This window comes from Canis lupus, chromosome X (assembly GCF_048164855.1).
Source record: "Canis lupus baileyi chromosome X, mCanLup2.hap1, whole genome shotgun sequence".
Taxonomy (NCBI): Eukaryota; Metazoa; Chordata; class Mammalia; order Carnivora; family Canidae; genus Canis; species Canis lupus.
In genome coordinates, this window is record NC_132876.1 from 123667313 (window position 1) to 123693398 (window position 26086).

A 26086-nucleotide genomic window follows, 5' to 3' on the forward strand; every position below is an offset into this window, starting at 1 on the left:
CATCCAGTCCCACCTAAAATTTCAGAGATGCTTCTGATAAGGACTGAAGGTCTTCCAAGAATGCCAGCACCTGTCCTGGAAGAGACTCATGGGGGAATCACCTGCAAGCAGGGCCAGCTTCCTGATGTGAACCCTGGAGTGTCACACAGAAGCTTCTCTTCCAAGCGACGGCCACACCTGGCTAAATGCTCTGCTGTCCTCATCCCCACATCCTTAAGGATTTCGAAAGAAAGAGCCCAGGGTTTTCATTCTGCACTGTAGCCCCTCAAATTACACAGCCCATCCTGACCACGGAAGAGGAGGACCCCAGACTGAACTTGGTCTGTGGTTATTGCTCAGACGGAGAACACACAACGGTGGGATTAGAAGCACAAAGCCTGTCTTTGCAAATATGTGAATTGTGCACATTCCTTACAATTACGTTTTTCGAACGGTTCATCAAGCAGAGACCTCAGTTTGGCTTTAGGGGTGACAGGGCATCTGCATCACTGATTAAAATCCTGCTGAAAAGTAACAGGGATTTCTTTAGAGTGAAGGAAGGATACAAGTGAGGGAGGTATGAGGGGATGTTTGCATTTTCCTAGTGGAAGTTTTGCTTGCCTTTTATCTCAACGTAATAGAAAATTGAATAGAACATCCCTGGGGAGGCAGCAACAAGCTTTCTGAGTCAGAAACCCATATTTTCCATCCCGATGCCCATCCTACAAAATGCCACCGGAAAACATCCATTGTTCCATTGCCACCATCCAGAGGTGGCTGGACAACTGCCCTTCACCCCAAATCCTCCTCCCCAAGGAATCCAGACAACCTACGCCCATTGCCCTTCTTGAATACTTGGGCTGTTTCTGGAAAACCCACTGTGCTCTGGACGTTCACTCTGGCCAGAGGCTGGGTTTCAATACCAGAGGTCACGTAACACTAGCCCTTGCGGGTCTTTCCCATCTATCAATCCATCCAAGTTGGGATCTCCTTATGAAACCCACTGGCATCTAGAGTCACATTTCATGAGAGATTTGGATTTTAAAATGTCATTCCAGGTAGATGCACTCCTTAGACACGTTACATCCAGGTAGGAAGAGTAGCTGCTAAGGGCAACAAAACACTCTGAAACTACTTGTGTTGCATATCCCACCTGGAGTTACCATAGTTTCCCCAACCCCTTGAACAAGACGGTCTCAAGACAGGAGAAACGGTGGGTCTTTGCTCCACGTTTGCCTGGATTCTTCTAGGTGTCCGATTAATGCTTCACCATAGTCATGATGGATGAGCAAAACACATCACAAATACTACGTGTAATCAATATATTATTGGTTAGAAAAATCCAGATGGTAAATTATGCACGTTGGGTATTTTCTCTCTGTGTCTCTTTAGTTTTTGCTCTCTGCTATTCCTACCAGAAAATATAGGTCATATTCCACTCCCCACCCTGCGCCAATCCCATCAATTGGAGGGATGTGTGTGACATAATTACCCCATAAGACACAGAAAGCAAATGGGGGCAAATTTCTTGATCCAGTTGGAGCAGATTCATTGAAAAGGGTGTGAGTCCCTTGCAAATTTGTTTTTCAGGAATGGAGTTTAAACTTATGCTACCTTTACAAAAGAGAGAGAGAGAAAATGGATGGATGAAAGAAAGAAAGAAAGAAAGAAAGAAAGAAAGAAAGAAAGAAAGGAAGAAAGAAAGAAAGAATATACATTTAGAAAGTTGTTTCTTAGGGATTTGGAGTCAGGGATGCACACAGCTATATTCGTGTGCCCTCTAGTGGTAAAATGAATCTAGTGATTAAAACAATAAAAGATTATTAGCTATCGAGGATGGTGGAAAAGAAAAAAAATAATATATAAAATTTTATTTAGGAGTGTCTGGATGGTTCAGTTGGTTGAGCGTCTGCTTTCAGCTCAGGTCATGTTCTCGGGGTCCTGGGATCGAGCCCCATGTTGGGTTCCCCGTTCAATGGGGAGCCTTCCTCTCCCTCTGCTACTCCCCCTGCTTCTGCTCTCTTGGTCTCTCCCTCTGTCAACTAAATACATAGAATTTTTTTTTTAATTTAGACCATTTTAGGTTCACAGCAATATTGAAAAGAAGGTATGGTCTCCACAAACCAACTTGGAAAAAAGACACTTTTAAGTCCCTAAAAAAATCTAGAATTTTGTTTTATTTTATTTTTTTAAAGATTTATTTATTTATTTATTTATTTGAGAGAGGGAGAGGAAGAGAATCTCTAGTAGACTCCCTGCTGAGCAGGGGGCCCAACCTGGGGATTGATCTCAGGACCCCAGGATCATGACCTCAGCCAAAACCAAGAATCAGATGCTGAATTGACAAAGTCACCCAAGCATCCCTGTAGAGAGAATTTTATGATTGATAACTCCATTTTGGGACAATGGTTAATCCATGGCCCTTTGGACTAATGGCCAAGGCGTGTGCCATTTTGATCTATGACATACCTCACGTTTTAAATATTTTATTTATTTATTTGAGAGAGAGCTCAAGCATGAGCAGCAGGAAGGGCAGAAGGAGAGAGAGAAGCAGGCTCCCCATTAAGCAGGGAACCCAACACGGGACTCGATCCCAGGATCCTGAGATCCTGACCTGAGCCAAAGGCAGATGCTTAACCAACTGAGCCACCCAGGTGCCCCAGACATGGCTTATATTTTAACTTAAAAGTTTAAAGGTATCTTCAAAACAGCTCACAGAAAAGCAAATATTGATCTAGCACTGTGCATGGGGCCATGTGCTAAGTCTTTTATAGGAATTATCTCCATGAATCTTCACAAAAGTCCTGTGGTGTAGGTACAGTCGTTATTGGCATTCTGCAAATGGAACCACTCAGCAGGAAGTGGCCCAAGGACACGTGGCTGGGGAGGAGCACAGTTGGCTCTACAGATACCACTGGGTAGAATGGAAAGTGTGTCCTTTGCTGTACACGGCTTCCTTCCTCCTACAGCCTTCAGTTCACAATGTATGACTTGGAACATAGAAGGGACGGAGCTGGGATGAGAGAGGACTTCTGAATCAGGGGTTACCAACCTGTGGTGTAGAGTGGACCATCCTTGGTCGGTCCCCTTAATCATTGCACACGCTGTCTCCTTCCCCCACAAAATAAGGGGATTTAGTGAGAAGGTCTTGGAAGATCTCTCTCAGGCTGCTTTCAGCTCAGGTCATGTTCTCGGGGTCCTGGGATCAAGCCCTGCGTTGGGTTCCCCGTTCAATGGGGAGCCTTCCTCTCCCTCTGCTACTCCCCCTGCTTCTGCTCTCTTGGTCTCTCCCTCTGTCAACTAAATATATAGAATTTTTTTTTTAATTTAGACCATTTTAGGTTCACAGCAATATTGAAAAGAAGGTATGGTCTCCACAAACCAACTTGGAAAAAAGACACTTTTAAGTCCCTAAAAAAATCTAGAATTTTGTTTTATTTTATTTTTTTTAAGATTTATTTATTTATTTATTTATTTATTTATTTGAGAGAGGGAGAGGAAGAGAATCTCTAGTCAGACTCAGATCATCTTCTGTGACATCCTAAATTCAAAATGAAACTTCTCACAAGATGTCTCATAAAATAAGGATGTGCTGGGAACTGTAGGAAAAGGAGTAGTGGAGACATGAAACAGCCTTTGTCAATAATCCCTTTATGGACACATAAGGTCCGACATGATTGCCCAGGATCACTTAGAAAAATGAAAACTTTGTTCAATATCCGGTATGAATATGGTTATTTGTGTTTGATAATTATATGTGGGGACTTGGACTTAGCACGGCCAGGAATCTAGTATTAGTCCAACAACACAAGCCATGTTCTCCTGAGCAAGTTACACAACAATTTCCAAGACCCTTATACTTTATTGTATACATAGGAGTGTAGTGGATTGAATGGTCTTCCCCAAAAAACATATGTTGGCATCCTAAACCCTGGTACCTGTGCATGTTTCCTATTCAGAAATAGGATCTTTGCAGATGTTGGGATGATGTCCTACAAATCCAACGATGGGTGTCCTTCTAAGGAGATTGAAATTTGGAGGTGGGCCCACAGAGAGGGAAGAAGGTCACAAGAAGATGGACAGAGGGACTGGAGTGGTTGGTGTGTCTACAAGCCAACAGACACCAAGCATAGCCAGCCACCAGCTGGGACACACCCATGCAGTGCAGGTTTCTACCCAGAGCTTCAGAGGGATGCTTTGATTTTGGACTCCCGGCTTCCAGCACTGAGAGAGAATGAATCTCTGTGTTTGAAGCCACCACGCTGGCGGCGACCTGTTAGGGCAGCCCTCCCAAACTCATGTAAGGAGTCGTACCCAAATCACGGCGGTCCAGTACGAAGAAGAGCCTCCATCAAAGTTCTGGCACAACCTCAGGGCAAAATCAACACAGGGGTCCCTCCCAAGTTTTTGATGGACTACTCTCAACTCGGTTTCATCTGTGGATGAGAATCAATCCTTTCTGTCGGCTTAACGGCTACTTTAGGCTACTTCCTTTCACTGCGTCATGATTTAATCCATTATTATTTTGTCAACTATTCAGTTACCCAGATGGCAATTATTCAATTCACGTTCAATCGTAATTTCAATTATGATGCTTTAATAGTGGCTATTTTTCCGTTCCCCATCAGCCAGTTAGATGCACACAGGACCTTATAGGGAGAGTTTGCTTTGGAGAGCAACAGAGACAATGGCACAAATGGATGCCATCGCGTGTTTTCTAGCACCGAAAGACAGGTTTAGATACACACCTATCACCAAAAGCAGAGAAGAAGTTAACGATAGCGTCACAACCAATGGGCATTTAGTCATCCTGCAATGGTAGATGAACCCACTGGCTCTCCAGTTCCTTCCCGAAATTTTGCAGGTGCCATATTGGCCAACATTGACTGCTCAATCTCAATCATTGCTTCCCCTTATGCCCGCACAGTGGAGGTGCCTCCCTCCGTGTCACACAGGCAAAATGGGAACACTCCACAGCAGGGCTTCAGCCACGGGCTGTCATAATTCAATTCGGACAACTGCTGCTGGACGGGAAGGATGCTTTTCCTGTGTTCCTTCACGGCGTTGGCCACTGTCTGGATCACGACATCGTACAAGGGCTCTGTGTCCTGTGTCAGAGGTGTGGACTCAGAGGGATCCCTGGTGAGGTCAAAGAGCAGAGGAGGGTCGTGGTAGGTGACCAGTTTGCCGGAACATCGGCAAAAGAGGGTCTCAAAGCAGGCGTGAGCTCCTGGCGGCTGGAACACAGGTGTCACGTAGTGAACCTTCCACACTGCATCACCTGGACAAGAAGAGCCACGTCAGAGACAGCCAACCCACATGCCAACCGACCTTGTGTTCTTCCACCGTCTCAAGCATGTGTCCTGGTCTTTCTCTTGGCCCACAGGTTAATGCTAAATATCATTCAGTCCTTACAATTCAGTACTAAGAAATCAGAATCCCCTAGTAGAACTTTCTGTACGCTTGGAAGCAGCCGTTCATTATGCTTCTCAAAATAGATCATTTCTTCAAGATATCCCCCCCTGTCTAAAGAGTGTGGCTCTTGGAAAGTTTTCCAAGACGGTATTTTCAGTGGTCACCCCAGAATCCAAGGACTGGTCTGGAGGTGGGGGAGGGGGAGAAAGGAACAAAGTTTTGAGAACGGACTTGAGTGACATCAATCTTGGCATCCGCAAGGAGCAGGGGCTGGTGTACTCACTGTCCTTGGGGTGCCAGCGCACGGCGTGAAGGAACGCGCCACAGTAGTGGTAAAGGAACTCATGCTCTGACCGCTGGACTTCACCCTGAAGTAGGGGCATGAGGTTCCGGCCGTCAATCACCCTGCAGACACACACAAAGGACATCAGGCAAAGGAAGTTGGCCAAGTGGCTGTTGGGAGGATGGTCAGTGCATTCCATGACATTTCCCGGGCCCGGAGAGCACCATGCTGACTTTTCTGGAAATCTGTGCACAGTGTCATGGACGCTATATTGTTATGGGAAATCCAGAAAAAAAAAAAACCTCAGCTTTTACAGTGAAAAATCAAGAAAGAGGGACACGTGGGTGGCTCAGCAGTAGAGCATCTTCCCTTTGACTCAGGGCATGATCCTGGAGTCCTGGGATCGAGTCCCACATCAGGCTCCCTGCATGGAGTCTGCTTCTCCCTCTGCCTGTGTCTCTGCCTCTCTCTCCATTGCCTCTCATGGATAAATGAAGTCTTTAAAAAAAAAAAGAAAAAGAAAAATCAAGACAGAGGAGTGTGTCAATGCATGTCCATCTAAAGAGCACTGCAGCTCTCAAAAGCTCAGTTTTCTGGAAGACTTTACAAACCAAAATTTCATCCGCAATTGCCTTGCTCCCCTGAAAGGGGGTCTTACAGAACTTCTAAGGGGTGCCCGGTGGCTCAGTCGGTTAAGCGTCCGACTCTCAATTTCAGCTTAGGTCATGATCTCAGGGCTGTGAGATCGAGCTCCACATCGGGGTCAATCTCTGCTTGAGATTCTCTCTCCTTCTTCCTCTGCCCTCCCCTGACTGGTGCACACCCTCTCTAAATAAATAAATAACATATTTTTAAAAAAGAACCTTGGGATGCCTGGGTGGCTCAGCGGGTTGAGCATCTGCCTTTGGCTCAGGACATGATCCCAGATTCCTGGGATCGAGTCCCACATCGGGTTCCTTGCATGAAGCCTGCTTCTCCTCCCTCTGCCTGTGTCTCTGCCCCTCTCTCTGTGTGTCTCTCATGAATAAATAAATAAAATCTTTAAAACAAACAAACAAACAAAATAAAATAAAATAAAAAAAGAACCTCTAAAAAATCTTATGCTTTCTCAGTTGTATTAGAAAATAGACCTTCTATCATATCAGAAAAAATCAAACCGACATTGTAATAAAAAATACAGTAAGTGTCACATGATCCTAAAAATGATGGTAAAAGAAATGGCACTGTGTTTATTCTCAGATACAATGCTTGCCTGTGTTGGTAATCCCTTAGAAAGCTGGTGGAACTAAGTTAGGCAAGGTCACTGGTATAGAATTTTTTTTGGTTAGAATTTTATTTCTAAAAAAAAAAAAAGAATTTTATTTCTATATTTCAGCAATGAACAATTGGGAGTTCCATTTTTTAAAAGACCATTTACTACAGCATCATAAGACATGGGATATGGAGAGATATCTTTAAAAAAAAAAAAGATTTTATTTATTTGAGAGAGAGAGTACCAGTGCAGGCAGGGCCAGAGGGAGAAGCTTAGTCGCTGAGCAATGAGCCCAACTCGATACTGGGACTGCAAGATCATGACCTGAGCCAAAGGCAGGCGCTTAACTGACTGAGCCACCCAGGCTGGGCACCTAGGATATCTTTTTTTTTTTTTTAATACCAAAATTTTGTGAGCTGCAACTACAAAACACGTGATAACAGAACTCAAAGGAGAGATAAACAATGTTCATAGATTGAAAGACTCAAAATTGTTCAGATCTTGATTTTTAACAAACCAATCTATAGATTTAATGCAATCTCGACCAAGATCCCAGAACGGTCTTGTAGAAAGTGAGAAACGTTTTTTTTTTTTCTATAGTAGACAACATCGTTAGTCACGAGGGAAACACAAATTTCCACCACCATGAGATTCGACTACACAGTTATTATAATGGTTACCATGGAAAAGAATGACCATACCAAATACGGTGGGAATGCCAAATGGGGCAGCCATTTTGAAAGTCAATAGGACAAGTTTCTCATAAACATATATCAACCCATATTGATAATAGACCAGATTCCCCACTCTTTGGGCATTTACCGGAGAGAAATACAACATTGATGTCTACACAAAGACCTCTATGCAAATATGCAATGCAACGTTCATCGTAAGAGCCGAGTTTGCTTTTAGAATCTCACAGAGTCCTTCACCTCGGTTTTCCATTAAAGACTAAAAAAGTGCCGGTAGTAATGATAGGGCATTTTTAGAGCTAATTCTGAAAAAAAAAAAAAAAAAAAAAAAAAAAAAAAAAAAAAAAACCAGATTGATTATATGAAGGAAAACCTTAGTCAGAGCTCAGAGGACATTATTTCTTGAGACTGTAATTCTGCACGACCTTTTATGAGTCTAATACACAGACTATAGCAACATCCCAAAGTCCATAGACTCTACTGAGATCAAGGAAAGCTACTTTTATGACTATGATTGGCTTGGTTGAAAAAAACTACATTTCTGCTAACATAACTATTTTTAAAAAATGGATCATCAGCCAAAATTGATAAATATACTTCTTAGCATAGGGGACTTGTGTTTTGTTATTATTTCATATAAATTCTCAATAAATCCTATTATTGGCTAAAACAAAGGTTAAAAAAAAAGAGGAGATCTTTCTTTGCTGCTGTTTCTAATTTGCTTTGGGCTCCATTCTATTTTGCTTCAGAAAGACTTCAGAAAGGTCCATTGCATGAAGAAGGAAACATTAGAATCAGTCTTTGGGCTTACAAGGGGCAAGTGGCGTTGGGTTGGAGCCACTGCAATAAACTATCAGAAAGTCACCCGCAAGCCTGCCTTGGTTGGTTGTTCCCAGGGACTGGGACTGTGCCATATGAAGGCTGTCCTCCTGCCGGAATTCAAAATAGTCACAACAGAATTACAAGTAGCCCTGGAATGCCTTACTTTCCTGTCAGCCTTCCCGACCTTGCACAGTCCAGTCCAAGGAATCGTTATTCTCTTACATGGATGAGCATTTTACCAGCCACATCCTCATCCCCAAACCTTCCTGTGTCCACTTTTCTCCCCAGTGAAAGCCATAGAGTATCTAGAATGTGCCACGTAGTCATATAGGACCAATAATGCTCAATACACAAAGCTATACTTCCTGTTAATCTAGAGTTTTGTGGCTTTTGTCCCAAATGCTCTGAGAACAAAGATGATGTGAACAGGGGTTATGATTATCACCTGTCCTGAGGGACCGAGCTTCCTGATACAGCTGCTAGCGTGGGGAAAATATCCATTAAACTGGTAGGTTCCTCAATCACTTTCCCAGCTGGCAATCTTCCCGACCAGCGGATGAGTCCCGGAACACGGATTCCACCTTCCCAGCCGGCCATGCCTTTCCCACCTACGAGGTGAGGCAACAGAGGGCCAGTTAGAATCATCGCGGTGGCAAGACTGCTTAAAAAAACAAAAACAAAAACAAAAACGTACAGTAGCATCAATACAGACAACATGTTCAGGGTCAACCCCATACAGAGTCCTGATGGGGTCAGCAGTACACGTCCATGGAATTACTATTTCTTGGGCTGCTGATGGGTGTTTAACCGAATAACTCATTGTATTTGAGATGGCGCATGTGCACTGGCTACACTGTCTGCCCCCAGTGCTGTTATCCTGCATATACAGCTGCTTCATCCCCCAACCACATTCACACCATTTGCTCCAAAGTTCTCCGTCAGCCTTTAAAATGAAAGCCGTGCCCTAGAACGTTTTCTGCTCCCTTTCTCTCTCTTTTGGAGATTTACTATCTTCTAATGTATCATAGAATTGACCTACTCTTCTGTTTTTCTTGCTGTGCCTCCCTCCACTAAAATGTAAGTTCCACGAAGGCAGTGATTCTTTAGTTTTGTTCACTGCTGAGTCCAGCGCCCTGAAAATAAACTTAATGGAATCGTGTGGTTCTACACGAACTGATGACCGCAAACCAGGCCATTACAGAGCATGAACCCAGGAGGCAACCATGACCTCAGGACAACAGGCATAGGCCAGGGTCCCCTTGAGTGAAGCAGGAGGAATGGCCATCCTACAGGCTTAATGGAGACTTATTACTTCATTAGATTGCTCCAACTGGAGTGTCAATCACACCAGATGGAGATTCTTTTTTTTTTTTTTTTTGGAATGTCCTCATAGGTAAAAATAGAGTTTCAATAATAACGCTTTCCTTTATGGCACATACTTGCTCTCCTAAGCATGCACTTTACTTGTGCCAGCCCTAAGAGAGCAGACACCCACACTCTGCCTCCAGAATGAGGCAAAGATGATCCCATTCATACAAAAATCATTATTCCCTGCTGAATCCATACTATCATTCATGCAAATACAGGCTCAGTTGTTTCGCATTCAGTGGGAAAGCACAAATACTATATTTTCCTCTGGAAGGAAACTTTGAAATCTCTTTCGGTAGATATGACAACATGCACTGAACACTTTCCAGATGATTTTCTTATCTGGAAACACGTCAAGATACACGTCATGGGTCGGGCCAATGCGGTGGCTAACGGGACATGTTTTCATGGACTAAATGTTGCACCAGGATACGGGGCTGGTATCTGTGCATTCAATTATGAAACCAAAGACAGGGTTGCTACTTTGTGTGCTAAGTCATATCTTGACAAGAGAGCACCAACACTTCCTTAGTCACCAAGGAGCCTCTGGTTTTTGACGTCTTGGCTCTGGCTACCACATCAGATCATCTACCAACAGCCTTGTACATATGTAATCAATGACTTGGTACATATCCAATTCATTGGCAGAGTACCATAAAGGCATGTGGTTTCATTAATGCTTTATCATCTCATGGGGTTGCCAGGGAGGCTAGCCTCTCATAATGTTGGCAGATTTATGCCCATTTCATTGGGTATCAGCCCCTCGCTTTATTTCACCCAGACTCAAGTCAAATGCACTTTTTCACCTTTTCCTGCGTTAATCTGTTCATTTCATGGATTCCCATTATCGTGAGCCCAGGAGAGCTGACTTACAACCAGACCCCACCCACGAGTGGATCCCCACTCCTCACCTCTGTATATTCCGTTCCACCCGCCACGCTGGGAGTGGCCCACCCGTGACTCCAAATGCCCTCCGTGGTCTGATGTAAAGTAGACAAGCGTGCGGTTCTTCAGATGAAAATTGTCGATAGCATCAAGAATTTTGCCTGAAATAGTAAAAAAAAAAAAAAAAAAAGGAGGGGGGGACACATGTAACGAAAGTCATTATGAGCTTTGGGCTATGACGCTAGTCCAACTTGCAGCACGTTTGTACGGGAGTCACTGCAGGACTGTTTCTCATCGACGATGCACCTGCTGACGGTGGGTGGTGTGTGAGCTCAAGAAGAGCGACGTTTTCCGAATTCCTCAAGAGCATCTTGTGTTGGACAGATGATTATGTTAAACTAGGAGTGGAAATGGATTTATCCTTTACTATTTTACTATTATCCCTTGTTACATCATTATTGCATAATAATATTTATTTTTATTATTTTATGATGCAGACACCAACATTCACACTTTTAACTTATAAGTTATGTTTAGCTCTTGTTGGTTTTTCTTTGGGGGCTTCGCTGTTTCTGTTCTTGGTTTATACAGACTCCTGTATTAAGGTATGAAAACATGTCACATCGTTGGCAATAGTTCCTCCTTTGGCAAGGAGCGTGCCTCGTCTTTTGCAATCACATTTGTCCCATGGCGTTAGGACCCACCCTAAGACCTCACCATAACTCGATTTCATCGGCAAAGGCTCTATTTCCAAATACCGACACATTCAGAGATTCCAGAAGTTAGTACATGGACCTTTCTTTTGGAGGATACAAAGCCACGCCCAACACTGACTTTACCCAATATATTCCATCCTTGCCACTCTGACTTGGTTTCCCTCCTTGTATCTTCTCACTGGACCATCTCCATGGTCATCTATTTCTGCTTCCCTGATCTAACATCAAAACTTCTGCGTGTAGTTCAGTGTCGTAAGTTTTATTTTTGATAGCACTTTCTTTGCAACCATAAAAGTGTGTCTGGATCCTTTCTCTTAACTGGCCTCCCATCAGACATCCTTGGGCAATTTAGTTTCTTATCACTTTCTTTCCCCATGTGTACTTCATCATCATCCTACTAAGGAGCACTCCCCAAGTGAGAGTAATTAATATTTTCATTAGAATCACCTTAAGCCTCGATATTAATTTTGGAATCATGAGTATTTCATGAGTCACCATTCTCATCCAGAACCTGGTATATTTCCACTTACTAAGGTTTTCTCTTATGAGTTACTTGGATTCAACAAGATCCTTACTTTTTGAACATATTTCTATATATTGGTTGTTGATATTGGACCTGCTACGAATGATACCTATCACCTACTGTATCTTAAAATGGGTTATTTTTAATATAGAGGAAAAGTCTTTTGGTGCATATTTCTAACAGAGAAATATTTTAACATGGACATGTATGTACATAGATATTAGAGTATACACAAGTATAATTATATTATGCTTATTCTAAACTAGGGGTATACTTAATAATTATCACAATAACTTATATATTATCTCAATGCCTATATTATTATTTATATTATTACTATACTATGTATTAAGATAGTATACTAGCAACAATATCATATGCTGATATATGCACATGTTATATAGAACATGATATACTATTACTAAAGACATATGTATACATTATAGTATATTATTATAGTTTACATTATATATTATATATGTGAAGTATATATTTAGGTTGATGCTGGCAAGCATGTAAGTATTGTCATGGTTAGTACCTGATTAATAATTTTTTAAAAGATTTTATTTATTTATTCATGAGAGACACACAGAGAGAGAGAGGCAGAGACACAGGCAGAGGGAGCAGCAGGCTCCATGCAGGGAGCCCGACGTGGGACTCGATCCCAGGACTCCAGGATCAAGCCCTGGGCTGAAGGCGGCGCTAAACTGCTGAGCCATCCGGGCTGTCCTAATTAATAACTGTTTTAAAAATCTCTCAAAACATTGAAAAGAGAGCCAGTTAAAAGCATTGATCAATATCATGCTTAAAGGTACAATATAAAAACTATTTCATTAGTATAAGTTATAAAAGAAGACTTTTTCTGTCATTATTATTATTATTACTCATTTTTAAGATTTATTTGATTAATGAAATTAACAGAAAACCTAAATACATGTGTACTTAGAATAAGACCTAAGAATAAGACCTGAATAAGACCTGAAGTTGATACTGTTAATGGACATAATTGTCAAAAAAAAAAAAAATGGACATAATTGTCTATCTTGAGAAACCTAGAAAGTGTAATAAAACTATTATTATATGTATATACTATGTAATGTGCCTTATTAATTATAATACTGTATATAATCTATAATTACATAACACAATATATGAAAATATACTAATAGTTATATATTGATAATATATTAATAATATAATACATTACCAATAATGTAACTATATTATATATTATACATAATATAATTATAACATGCAATATGTACACAAATATTTGTTTTATTAGACTACAGTTTTCAGCATAGATAATCATATATTTTATTGTTACGAAGTTAGTTTCAGATGTTTCTATTCTTAGTATTTCAAGAGATTTAAAAAAATAATTACATAGTGGTCATGGAAATGCATAACACCTTTATATAAAAATGAATTTATGTTATAAATGTAATATGTTTCTTTCTAGCAGCAACTGAAAAAGATCATATAAAAATGTATAGATATGAATGTATTTATACAGTCATTGGATTTGTATCATACAAATTTACATTATATATTTATTATATGGTATATATATTATATATTATCATGTTTATTATATTATATATTATAGATATTATATAAGACAAATATACACAAATATTATAGATACTGTATAGTACAAATATATATGTACACTTTTCAGTTGCTGCTAGACAGGTGCTAATAATTTCCATGGGTACTACCTAATATTTTTTTAAAGATTTTATTTATTTATTCATAAAAGACAGAGAAAGAGAGAGGCAGAGACACAGGCAGAGGGAGAAGCAGGCTCCATGCAGGGAGCCCGATGTGGGACTCGATCCCGGGACTCCAGGATCACGCCCTGGGCTGAAGGTGGTGCTAAACGGCTGAGCCACCCAGGCTTCCCATTACCTAATTATTTTTTAAACTTCTCTCAAAGTTACTTGACATTTGTAAAGAATAGAACTATGTTGGAAACCCTAGAGATTTCTGTGATGCTGGAAATAGATGTATCATATTTAACATTTTATATATGCATTTCACACACGTGTCTTGGTATTTGCGTGTACAGGTAACTCTCAGACAGTTTGGCAGTCTCCTGGGCTCCTGCAGCCCTGTCCGGGGAGCCGCCGAGTGCACCTGCACAACCTCGCACACAAACAGCCCAGAATCCAAATCCTAGACATCATCACTTTTGTGCAAACAGGTCCAGCCAAGCCTCTCCTCCTGCTGCCATGGCTTATCTGTCTGCCTCACCTTGGACACTCACCCTCTCCTCCCAATCTGGAGGAACCTGCTCTGAGCTACTGAATTCACCAAGACTCCTGTTGGACGCATGACTAATTAGGCCCCAGAGGATTTCCCCTGGGTCAGGTAGGGAATGTCATTTGCATTGGAAGCCTCCATCTGGGTTTGAGGAAGCAGGAAGCCAGGTGGAGGGTGGGTAGGTGGGAGTTTCCGAAGCTTTCCCAACACCTGTGAAATGACAGCCTGTAGGAGTCTGAGGGGTTATGGAATGCTTCAGAAGAACCTAGCCATGTTTCCTCATTTCTGTCCATCTCTGTCAGACCCTCCACCAGCACCACTGAGCTAGCGAATAGGAGTGAGTGGGTTCTGATTCTGGCTCCTCGGGGCATGACCTATAACCTGGAGCCAGCCCACAATATCTCATGCTTTTGTTTCCTCATCTTCCAAGGGGAATAACAAGGATGAGTATGATCCCCATCTCCTAGAATGTTTATGGGGATCAATCCAGAACACACCGGAGCAGTGCATGTCATATGAGTCAAGCCGTTTATTCGATCAATAGATCCCCCTGTTTAACCATTAAGAGTGCACTTTAACAAATGTATTAGTATGATATCCCAACCAGGACCCAATAAGTGATTTTTATTCTTAGTATTTCTGAAATCACATGTCGAAACAGATGATTATTTGTCCTGAAAGCTCAGCTCTGCCTGGACAGACAAACATACCCAACGCATGGGTCCCAATGGCTTATGAATTTCAGGCACATTCTTTGAAAATGTGGCTTTCAAATACCCGGCATGTCTGCAAAGCTTCAGCGCACCCATGGGGAGGTGTGTCATCACCTGAGGACCACGGAAAAAAATCCCATGGGGATCAAACCCCAGCTGGAATACCTTATTTGCTGCATTAATGCCACATCATTTGTTATATTAACTTAGTTTGCTAACTTTGTCTTGATTTAAAATTTTAAAGCAAATAGGATTCTTTTGTGGTCTTTGTCTGTTTTTAGTGATGACATCCTGACTTGGAGTTCTTTACATACTTCACACACCCAGACACACACACACGTGCTTACATAAACATAGACATATGTGCCTATGTTTAGTCAAATAGTATTTATATTTTAAATAATTTTTAGGAACACCTGGATGGCTCAGGTGGTAAAGCATCTGCCGTCGGCTTAGGTCATGGTCCCGGGATCCTGGGATGGAGCCCCACATCAGGCTCCCTGCTCAGTAGGGGTATCTGCTTCTCCTTCCCCCGGCTCTTCTTTTCTCTCTCCCTCAGTCTCAAAGAAATAACTAAAATCCTTTTTAAAATTTTTAAAAAATAATTTTTAAATGTTTTCTATATTTTTAAGACTGTGAATTGACAATATTGTTTGGCTTCCCTTTGCTCAGGCTTGAATTCTCTCTTTCTAAAAAGATCCTATTTATTTGTTCAAGAGACAGAGTGAGGGAGCAGAGGGAGGAGCAGAGGGAGAGGGAGAAGCAGACTCTTGTGCTGAGCACAGAGCTCAAGACAGGGTTCAATCCCAGGATCCAGAGATCACGACCAGAGCTGAAACCAAGAGTCAGGTGCTCAACCGACTGAATCAGCCAGGTGCCTCGGTCAGTCTTATTTCTCTGATTACTAAAATCTATTTCATGCCAACGTCCCACATTTGGAGGTTGTTATAACCAAAAGCCTGCCAACACACGAGGCCAGCCCCATGAGCTTTTCAGCCATCCTGTCGCAAAACTGGAACCTGATTTGCTCAGTAATATACGTACCATAGAAACACTGAGAGCTCCATGGAGAGGGCAAGCATTGAGTGTACTTTTGTGCTGACTTTGCTTAGGACTTCCACTTGCGACATCGTTGGGGCAGCCCTGGGGGCCGTGTCTGGGTGTCCTGAACTATCAAAACATAGAGTTCCCATCTCTGTAGGTCCTGCCACTTACCCACCATGGAGTCCATCTCCTGCACGTTGTCCCCGTATAAGCCATGCTTGCTGGTGCCAATGAACTCGGTTGTCGTGGGGAGAGGCACATGTACATGCAGAAAGGTAAAAACAAGGAGGAAAGGTCCTTCACGGTTCCTGGAGGGACATCAATCACTTAGCATATTGAGTTTGCAAAGTGTGGGGAAGTAGATCACATCATTTTTTTGTCACACCCTGTGTCCGTCTGTCCCCAATGCACCCCAAGAGAGCAGATGCACACATGAGGCAGAAACCATCCAGGATCCCCTAGCATTTGGACTGCTCCCCAAGGACACATGTGGGACAGCTAGATTCCTGAGTAGCCCCACCTGGCACGACGGAGTCATAAGCCCATCCAGCTCTTTGGCACACCTTCCCATGGCTAATAAAGTCTCTCAGGCCACAGTAACACCTGACAGACCCAAAGGGATGGTGGCTCGGGAGTGGTTTCTTAGATATGCCAACTCTTTCACAACCCCCAAGCAAGCATGGACAGAAACATCTTGGCAACATGTCTCCACACCTTCAGATATCCTGTGAGGACATAGGAAATGAGGTTGGCCCACTTTGAGCTGTGATGATCCACAGGGAATGTAGGTCAGCAGCTAACCAGAGCAGCACACGGCACAAATGACTGTCTTTGGGAAATTTCTACTCTGAGGACATATCATGGTGTAAAGAACGATGGAAAAAATGAAAAAAGAAAGTTGCGCTGTGGAGAGCTGGGTTGAATGGCATCTTTCCACAACTGATGTCCACCAGAAAGCTCAGAAAATTTCTGCTGTGTTAAGCCTCTCGGTTTTTGGCACTTTTTAATGGCATCACTATGAAGCTGACGCACATCGTACTGAGGATTGAGATGATACCTATGTTGCTTTATGTAGCAAAAGGTAATCTGCAGATGGGATTAGGTTCAGGATCTTGAGATGGGGAGATAAGTCCAAATTCTCTGAATCACAAAGGTCCTTGAAAGCGGGACCCCAATATGGTCAAAATCGGACAAAAATAGTGTGGATAAGTGATAACCGAAGTAGAGATGCAACCAATCAGCTATACGCCAAGGAAATAATGCAGCTTCTCCAATCTGGGATGAGAAACAGACTTCCCCTGAACCTCCAGAATGGGCTAGTCCTGCCAATGCCTCGATTTTAACCGTGTAATGTGAGATTCAGATTCTTGACCTCCAGTACCATAAAGTAATACATTTGTGTTGCTTTAAGCCACTCTCATTTGCAGAAACCTGTTCCAGCAACCATAGGAGACTCACACACTCAGAATCCAGATAAAAGCAATTTATAGCATCTGTGAACCTACGCCACATGCTCATGGCCACATTATTAATCAGTGGAGTGAGCTTCTGAATCCTCATAGTCCCCATTTCTTTTCAGTATGGTACCACTGTGGATCACAAAGAGCTTCTGAAAGTCAATGCAAGTTTTGGTGATGGAAGTACATTTTTCACACCCCAGTATTTGTTCATGATGTACTAATGTAAACAGTAAGCAACGCCCTGTGCGGGTGTCTTCAGACTTAAAGGGGCTCACAGAATGGAATAGAATCTCTCATCTTGAGCTCTTGGTGTAACAAATGCCACCTCACAACATGCTAATGTGTCCCTTTGCAAAACATCTGTGCTTCTGTGCATATGGAAAGTAGCAGGGAATAAAGAGCTTGCCGTGAATGAAACCAGCCATTCCATTGCATCTACAATGCAAAGATGGTTTAATCTCTCACAGACTCTAAATTTGTATTGTGCCCACCTTGGCTATAAGGTAAGGACCAAGCTAGATACAAGTTGCCCAAGAGCCTTTACACCACCAAACAGTGCTATGTGCCAAACACACCAGCTTACAGATCCCTACCCCAGGATGATCTCAGCCTCAATGATGACACCTCCAAAGACCTTATTCCCAAGATCACCTGCTGAGTTTCTAGGTATACATGAATTCTGGAGGGATGCCATTTAAACCAGATCATCATGATACAACTTTTTTAAAATTCATTTTCCCCTTTCTTGACATTGTGATATTTATCAGAGCACAAATTTTTCAGAGTGGCATTTGCATTATGTGCTGCCCTCATTAGCTGAGGGCCTATCTTCCTTGTGCTTGAGCTTCATGCAGTAATGCCTGGCCACTTCTTCATTTCATCCTTGTTCACCTTTGAAGATTCAGTCAACATATCTTCTCAAGTATGGCTTTCCTGATATCTTGGAAAATCCCTACAGTTTGGACTGATACCACCCTGGATTTATGCCCACTAGCTTATTTCTTATCATGGGCTTGTACATATGTGATCATCAATGATATCAACTTGTCCCTGACATTCAGACCCCAGGATAGCGATCGATAAAGATAAAGCTTCAGTCAATGTTGCAATGGCCAATAGAAAATGTGTTCACATTCTCTCTCTCTTTTTTTTTTAAGATTCATAAAGTGAAGGCCCATAAATGTGGCTCCTTTGGAAAGTTTCCAGCGACTTTGTTCTGCATGCATTGGGCTTTATAATGATCACCACTGACCTCAGCTGAATAATACCCTTTACATATCTCATGCTCAATGATAAGCCCTCTGATTTTAACTTCTCAAAGAGATTTTTTGCCTAACAGGAAAACAGCACAGTGACCAACTTACTCTGCTATCTAGTTTCCTGGTAAATGCATTTCCCACTGTGCATTAACATGCAGACAATATAATTATTAATTATTAATATTATTAACCATAAATTAATAAGCCAGATTTCTAAGTGTGAGTCTACCTGCTTTGGTCTGACCAAATATGAATTTCAAGGCCAATGGAGAAATTGTGATTTTAATAACAAAAGCTCAAACGAGATGGCCCCCCTTAGGTACTACCTAAAGAGTCCAACTGGCGTCCAAAATATACAGTATTGTATTGTCTAGTCCTAACTAGTAATATTCCATTTCTTTTCTCAGTATTGTGCAAAGCATGACCTCTTATTTTTAAAAAATACTAGTTCTGTTAACTCTGTCTTAAACCCCTTAAAATACATGGACTTCTAAAATTATCTTTACCTTTCCATAAATGAAATCGCCTCCTTCACCATGATGGAGCCAGCTCGCTCTGCCTTCATGGGTTGTTCGGTGATATCGTGCTCCCGCATGAGAAGGCAATCCCAGTACAGAGGAGATTTGTAACTGGAGAACCAAAAGTAGCCCAGCAGAAAAATAAAAAGAATCATACAGAAGATGAGGGACCAGGGAAGAGAGACCAAGCGACTCAGTTTCCCCAGGGCGAAAGTGAGCGCAGCAACAGCGACCAGCTGCACACAAAGCCATATTTTGCTCCTGATGGCTAATTCTGTGTCACGAGAGGGGTCTGGCCAGCAGGGGTCAATCAGAGTGAATGGCATGCCATAGTAGTAATCAAACCCATAATGATACGGATGATGGCACTGGTCATATCGGGACTGGCAGTTTAAGCCTTGATGCCATTTGCCTGAAATTACAAACAGACATATTAAGCATAGTATGCTCACACACCATGAAGAACACATGAGCACTCTTCATTCAAAACAGACGACTCGTGCACAAAAATGGAGCAGCAAATAGTTCTCTTTTGCTTAAAAATGTGATTTCAGGACCTGATTCACTTTTTGCTCTCTTTTGCTTCACAGAAATTTGTGTTAAGAACTCATGGTGAGTGACAAGATAGGATGAAAAATAAAGGGAGGGAAATACAGTTGTGAGTTTGTAGCAAGGATGTGAACTGGGCAGTTTCTCCTCAACAGAAAGAAAAAAAGTCATAGGCACAAAGATGAATACATGACAGGGACAGGATAGATTATAGCTGGTGGATAAACTGGTTAGTAGGTAGGTAGATAATCGATAGATAATGAGATAGATATGATATAAGATTGATGGGCAATAGGGAAGATGGATAGATAGATGATGATAGATGATAGATAGATGATAGATAGATAGATAGATAGATAGATAGATAGATAGATAGATAGATAGAAGATGGATGGATAGATGTAAATTATACCTACAAAGATAGATAAATCTTAGAGATAAGATAAAAGACACATGATGAATAGATAATGAATGGGTGGAGATGATAGATGATAGATGATAGATAGATGATAGATGATAGATAGATAGATAGATAGATAGATAGATAGATAGATAGATATGATGGAAGATAGATGGGGCATGTGTACACATATGCATAGGTGGATAGATTGATAGATGAGGATGGATAGATGGGTACACTGATAACATATGGATATAGATAGATAATAGATAGATAGATAGATAGATAGATAGATAGATAGATAGATATAGATGAATGATGGAGGATGGATCAAGCATGGATAATGGATGGTTGGATAGCTCACTGGATGGAAACCCCAGGTCTACCACTAAAGTTCACTGAACTTTATTTGATAAAACTTGCCAAGCTTTGAATGGTAACAAAAAGATCCATGGGCATCCTATTGGGATGTGGACTCGAAGAGAGTATGGGCAGGTATAGCCACTAAAATGTTAATAGTTCTCTGCATGGAGTAAGGGCCACATGGAAGATGGACATACTCACATCTCTGAACACCTGAGAGGGTAAGCAGATGAGAGGCAAGGCTAGAGTCGAGGTTTTTCTGTCCTGACCTCCATTAAGACTGTCTTCTCTTATCAATGTCAAATTGGTTACAAAAATTGATTAAAAATAGCATGTTATTTTCATGCCAGTTGAAACCCAGGCTCTCAAATAGGGACAGTAGGTTTAGCTTCAAATTAGTCATCATCGGTTGAAGTCTATCATCTTTGGCAGTGAGAAAAAAGACATCCGTACAACATCGATGGTTCCATTTTAATGATAATGGGGTGAGCAAGAGAACTTATACTGAGAAAATATACACGCACAGACAGGCTGACAAATTTGATCGTATTGTGCAACATTTGCATCAAAACATCTCCTGTGTCTCTCATCCTTGGGAAGAAGCAATTACCTTATCTTTGAAGTTAGGGGGGATGGGTTATTCTCAGACATCCCTTCTGCCTGTAAGTTATCAATGATTCTGTCAATATGCAATGCAATTAACTAGAGATCATGATTCTTACCATCCCACTGCAGTGCAATTAGGAGACTAACTGGGGATTCAATCATTGCCAAAAGAGAGCAGCATTATCGTCTCCTCTACATTGACTCTCTCAAGCTGTAGGAGTGGTGCAAGGGGGAGCTAACCCAGGGGGACAGACTGGAAGGAGCCAGTGGAAACTTTCTGGGACAACCTAAATGCCCCTTATCTTGATTTGGGTGACAGATACAGGGTGTACATGTTTTTTAAAACATGTATATTTTTTCTATTTGGGTGATGGGTGTAGGATGTAGACATTTCTATGGAGTCAAAAGTTGACACTTCATAAGAAATGCATAAGGCTGTTTGTGTGTTCTTGACAGGGCTCATCACAGTTCTTAAATCATACATGGTGAATGAGATGAAGGATTTCAGAGCCTGCAGAGAATAATATAGAAAGACCACCAGAGTATAGTGTGGTCTGTGCAAAGACGAAGAACACAGGGTGATAGAGAAATATGTAGGATGGCCACCTGGAAAGGCCTGGGGGTGAGGTGGGAAGGAGTTTTCTTTTGTCTGAATTATGTCTGAAAAGGACAAACAGGTGCCTTTGGAAGGAATGTGTGTGTGTGTGTGTGTGTGTGTGTGTGTGTGTGTGTGTTGGATGGGGGGAGGTTCATTATGATAGAAGGTCCCAGATGAGCAAAACACAGCAATGAAAGAAAGTTCTGGAGGACATGGGGGACACAGTGACTTGAGAAAGACATTAATATGACATATTAAGCAGATTAATGTTGAAAGGTAAGGATAAAGGTCAGAGGTGGCCAATGAAATGGCAGATGTAGAACCTACATCACACAGAGGGTCTTCTCTGCCATAGCCAAGATGCATGATGCTTCTGAAATAAAGGGTTTCCAAGAAAACCATGTCAAGAATAGAACACAGGGGTCCCTGGATGGCGCAGTTGGCTGTCAGATTTGGTTTGGGTTCAGGTCATGATCTCAGGGTGGTGAGATGGAGCCCCGCATTGGGCTTCGTGCTCAGTGCAGAGTCTGCTTCAGATTCTCTCTCCCTTTTCCTCCGCCCCTCCCACTCATGCTCTCACTCTCTCTCTCTCTCTCTCAAATAAATCAATCTGTAAAAAAGAATAGAACAACACATATTATTTCTTTATAGTAAATACGTCACGCCTGTGGCTGCTTCTTACCTATCAGTGCCGTGCTATACCCTTGCTTCTTCAGTAAGGCTGCAAACGTCGTCTCATTATGAGGGAGTCCCGCGGGGGCTCCAAGTGTGATGATGACACGATCCACTGCGTTAGAAACCATTCCTGAGTGGGATGAAAAAACAAAACCAAAAAACAACAGATCACACACACACAGTGAGTAGGTGCCTGTCAGCTAAGGAGGAAGTGAGTCACGGATGGTTCAGGAGCTGACATTGGGGTATCTGAGAAGACCTGACGCATAGTTTTTGAATCTCTGCATTCCTTCCCCAAAATAGAGCAATAAGCGAAGAAAACTGCTCACCCATGGACATCACTAATGACAAAACTAGGTGACAGGTACATGGGGACAGGTCAACCATAAGCCCAAGACCTACATTTTACAGGAGAGGAAGGCAAACCAGTTTCTAAAGGACCCAGTAACCAAAGAACCAACCAGAATAGCCAACAGGTGTTCCCTGGAGAGGACTGGAAACAGAGGGACATTTCCCAGCCCCACTGCTAGAGTTCCAAGGGCGCTGGGTGTATTGAAAATGTTGCAGCGATCCAGCTTGAGGAACTCCCTAAACCAACCCATCCTGGCTTCCTTCCAAAATGGCAGCCCAACCCTGAAGCAATATCTGGGAGCAGACGGAAAATTGAATAAGACAAAACAAAGTACGTGAAAAGGAAGAGAAATTCCAGATAAAATCAGGAGAGACAAGTCAGGTGGAGACTTCCCGAGAGGGACCTCCCTCCATATACAAGGAGCTGAGAGAAAGGTCTTCCAAGTTAGATTTGCTGACCATGCCCTCTACAGGAAACCATCTTCTTCTGAATAGTTTTACATAACGTGTGCAGCGCGGAGCAAAAGAAAAGAGTCAAATCGCCTATAAGTTTACCGTAAGAAAAGAAAAAAGGATAAAGAACTTATCGGTTATTGGACCCAGCTCACCTTAGCACCAGCTAAGCAAGATATCGTCAAACTCATGGGATCCGCAAGGTTATGTGACACCCTTGGGAGCTGGACAAGGGGCATTTCTGTCTTGACGGAGAATGGGACACAGATCCTGACCTGTGAATTCTATGCTCTGCTTCCTCTTAACTACAGAATCTGTGCCCGTAAAACATGACCAGTCTCATCACCTTTGAAAATATAACCATACGGCCCAGCCATTCCACCCCTTGGTGTGTATCCAAAGGAATTAAAAATACGTGTTGAGTCAAAAACATGTATGCGCAGGTACAGAGCAGAATAATTCACAGGAGCCTAAAGCCAGAAACAACCCAATGGCTGGTCAATTGAGGGATGGAGAAACAAAAGGGCTAAAATGTGCGATAAACGATTGAGACCTTCTGGTAAGTCCGCCTCATGACACCCGATTAGTGGAGACACGTCCAGTCAATTAGTTCCTTCCAAGACAGCTTCTCATTCTTGCCCTGGGATGGCAAGTCCTGCCTAAGCCAGCTCGCAGGATGCACAGGGTGAGTGGACATAGCCACGCACGGCGGGCTCGAGTCAAGTGGAGGAACCGTGGTTTCCACGCGGGCGTCGATAGCTGTGTATGCAACCGTGTGTGTACGCGTGTGCGTGTTTGAACTATTTTGGAGCAAACTTTTCAAAATGGACTAGCTACGTATCATTTCATTGAATCCTAGTGTCTCTACAGAGACTTCCCCGTCTACACACCTGATCGGATGGGGTATCTCCCCGTGAGGAAGGCAGCCCGGCTTGGGGTGCACATGGAGGCTGCGGCGATGTGATGGTTTAGCTGCACCCCTTCCCTGGCTAGGCGGTCGATGTTAGGCGTCCTGGATTGAGAGACAGAAAGGGAATTGCAGAGAGGATGGGGGGAGACACAGACAGAGGCGGAAACCAACATCTCCGTTTACGATGATTCCCCAAGCTCAGAACGGGAGAAAAAAGTAACTGCACACGGCGCCCTATTTCCTTTTTCTCCCCACATCGTGGAAAAAATACGGCTGAGGCTTTAGGCAGTCGTTGTCTATTGCAGGGTTGATATAACTTGGTTCTGCAATATGGTGTCTACTGAGTATACGGCCCTGCCTTCTAAAATATATATATAAATACGCGTCTGTGGACTGATTAATTAAGGCTAATGACTTACAGATCTTGGTTATGCCTAGCTACTTACGGACACGAGGACGCGTTCAATGCACGTGTTCTACAGACTCACGTCCCTGCTCTAGATAAAAGTTGCAACTGCTGCCTTGTCATTCCCTATAAAGATCCCTGCAGGTTGGAGACCATCAGAGAGACTTCCACAGAAGAGAAATAGTCACTGGCTGGATGCAAATAAATTGTAATGAGCTTCCTTAATGAGAGATATGATAGAACAAAGTGGAATTTTGTCCTGCCAAGACATGCTCCCAAGCTGTGATGTTTTCAAGACTTCCATAAATGGCTTCTGTTGAGCCTACCACAAAGCTCAGGCTTGGTTTCATGGATGTTCTTTTCTTCTTTCAGAGTGCCCATTCTTAAAATAGAAGGCTATCACCTTAAAAGGGTTCCAAAATTAGGAAGCATAAAGTGACCAAGTTCCATCGCGTAAAAAGTATGCATAAAAATCATCGCTCCTCAGGGGCGCCTGGGTGGCTCAGCGTTTTGAGTGAGTGGCTCTTGAGTTCAGCTCAGGTCATGATCTTGGGGTCATGGGATCAAGCCCCGAGTTGGGTTCCATGATCAAAGGGGAGTCTGCTTGAGATTCTCTCTCTGTCCTTCCCCCATTCTCTCTCTCCCAATAAATTCATGCATCTTTGAAAAAAATCATCAGTCATCATAATATTGCATATCCCAGAGGGCTCACCATGTGGCAGGTAACTATTCTAAAGGCTTTGCACATACGAACGCACACCTGTATACCCCCCACCTGTGTGCTCAGCCAACAAGAAGGATAAGCAAGGCACACAGAAGTAACTTGCTCAAGATTTCACCGCCAGTAAGTGCAGACTCAAGATTCAAATCCAAACTGTCCTCATTTTATATTCTTTTCTTCTTTTATTTTTTTTAAGATTGTATTTATTTATTCATGAGAGACACAGAGAGAGAGAGAGAGAATGAGGCAGAGACACAGGCAGAGGGAGAAGCAGGCTCCCCGCGGAGAGCCCGATGCGAAACTCAATCCTAGGACCCCAGAATCACTCCCTGAGCCCAAGATAGATGCTCAACTGCTGAGCCACCCAGGCGTCCCTTATTTTCTTCTTTTAAAGACAAATTCCAACCCATGGATTTGGTTTTCCACATGATGTAGCCATAAAACTTTATCAAGCCCCCAAGCCCAGACAACAGATGAAATAGCGCAACTGAACTCGAAGCCATACCTGATTGTGTCATTGCCGAAGCAGCCCAAGTCACCGATCCCAAGGTCATCCACCATCATCAGGACTATATTAGGCTTATCATCATGTACCTCTTGGGACTGGCATGGGTTTAAGAGTACACACATCCAAGACAGAGCAACGAAGAGGCTCCTGAAAAGCAAGCACAGATGTTGCACAGATGATTTAAGGAGCTACGTCCCATTGCACTGTCCCCTTCTCATGAAAGCAACAGGACTCATGAGAGACCAGGCACATCTCCCTTGAGGAACAAGTGAGCCTCTCGGATTTCTCTCCCTGAGCATTGGCTGCTGCTGTGGAATGGGGCCCATGATGCTCAAAGGGAGCCTCTCCTGGG

At 42.6% G+C, this 26086-nt stretch overlaps 1 protein-coding gene across 8 annotated transcripts in view; it reads right to left on the reverse strand.

The window, feature by feature from the left end:
- Window positions 1-4555: 4555 nt before the first annotated feature.
- Window positions 4556-26086, reverse strand: part of LOC140627479 (arylsulfatase F-like) — a 31975-nt gene continuing 10444 nt past the window's right edge. For 7 of the 8 annotated variants that reach the window (XM_072815849.1, XM_072815846.1, XM_072815845.1 and 4 more), the window contains 9 exons: window positions 25732-25881; window positions 24080-24201; window positions 22393-22515; window positions 19183-19606; window positions 16129-16265; window positions 10723-10857; window positions 8889-9051; window positions 5678-5799; window positions 4556-5260 (listed from right to left, as the gene is read on the reverse strand). In XM_072815849.1, coding sequence (XP_072671950.1) covers window positions 4893-5260; window positions 5678-5799; window positions 8889-9051; window positions 10723-10857; window positions 16129-16265; window positions 19183-19606; window positions 22393-22515; window positions 24080-24201; window positions 25732-25856 — 1719 coding nt within the window. In that variant the 5' untranslated portion in view covers window positions 25857-25881 and the 3' untranslated portion in view covers window positions 4556-4892. Of the gene's footprint in view, window positions 5261-5677; window positions 5800-8888; window positions 9052-10722; window positions 10858-16128; window positions 16266-19182; window positions 19607-22392; window positions 22516-24079; window positions 24202-25731; window positions 25882-26086 lie in introns of those variants that run through there. The other variant, XM_072815851.1, reaches the window with a different exon arrangement.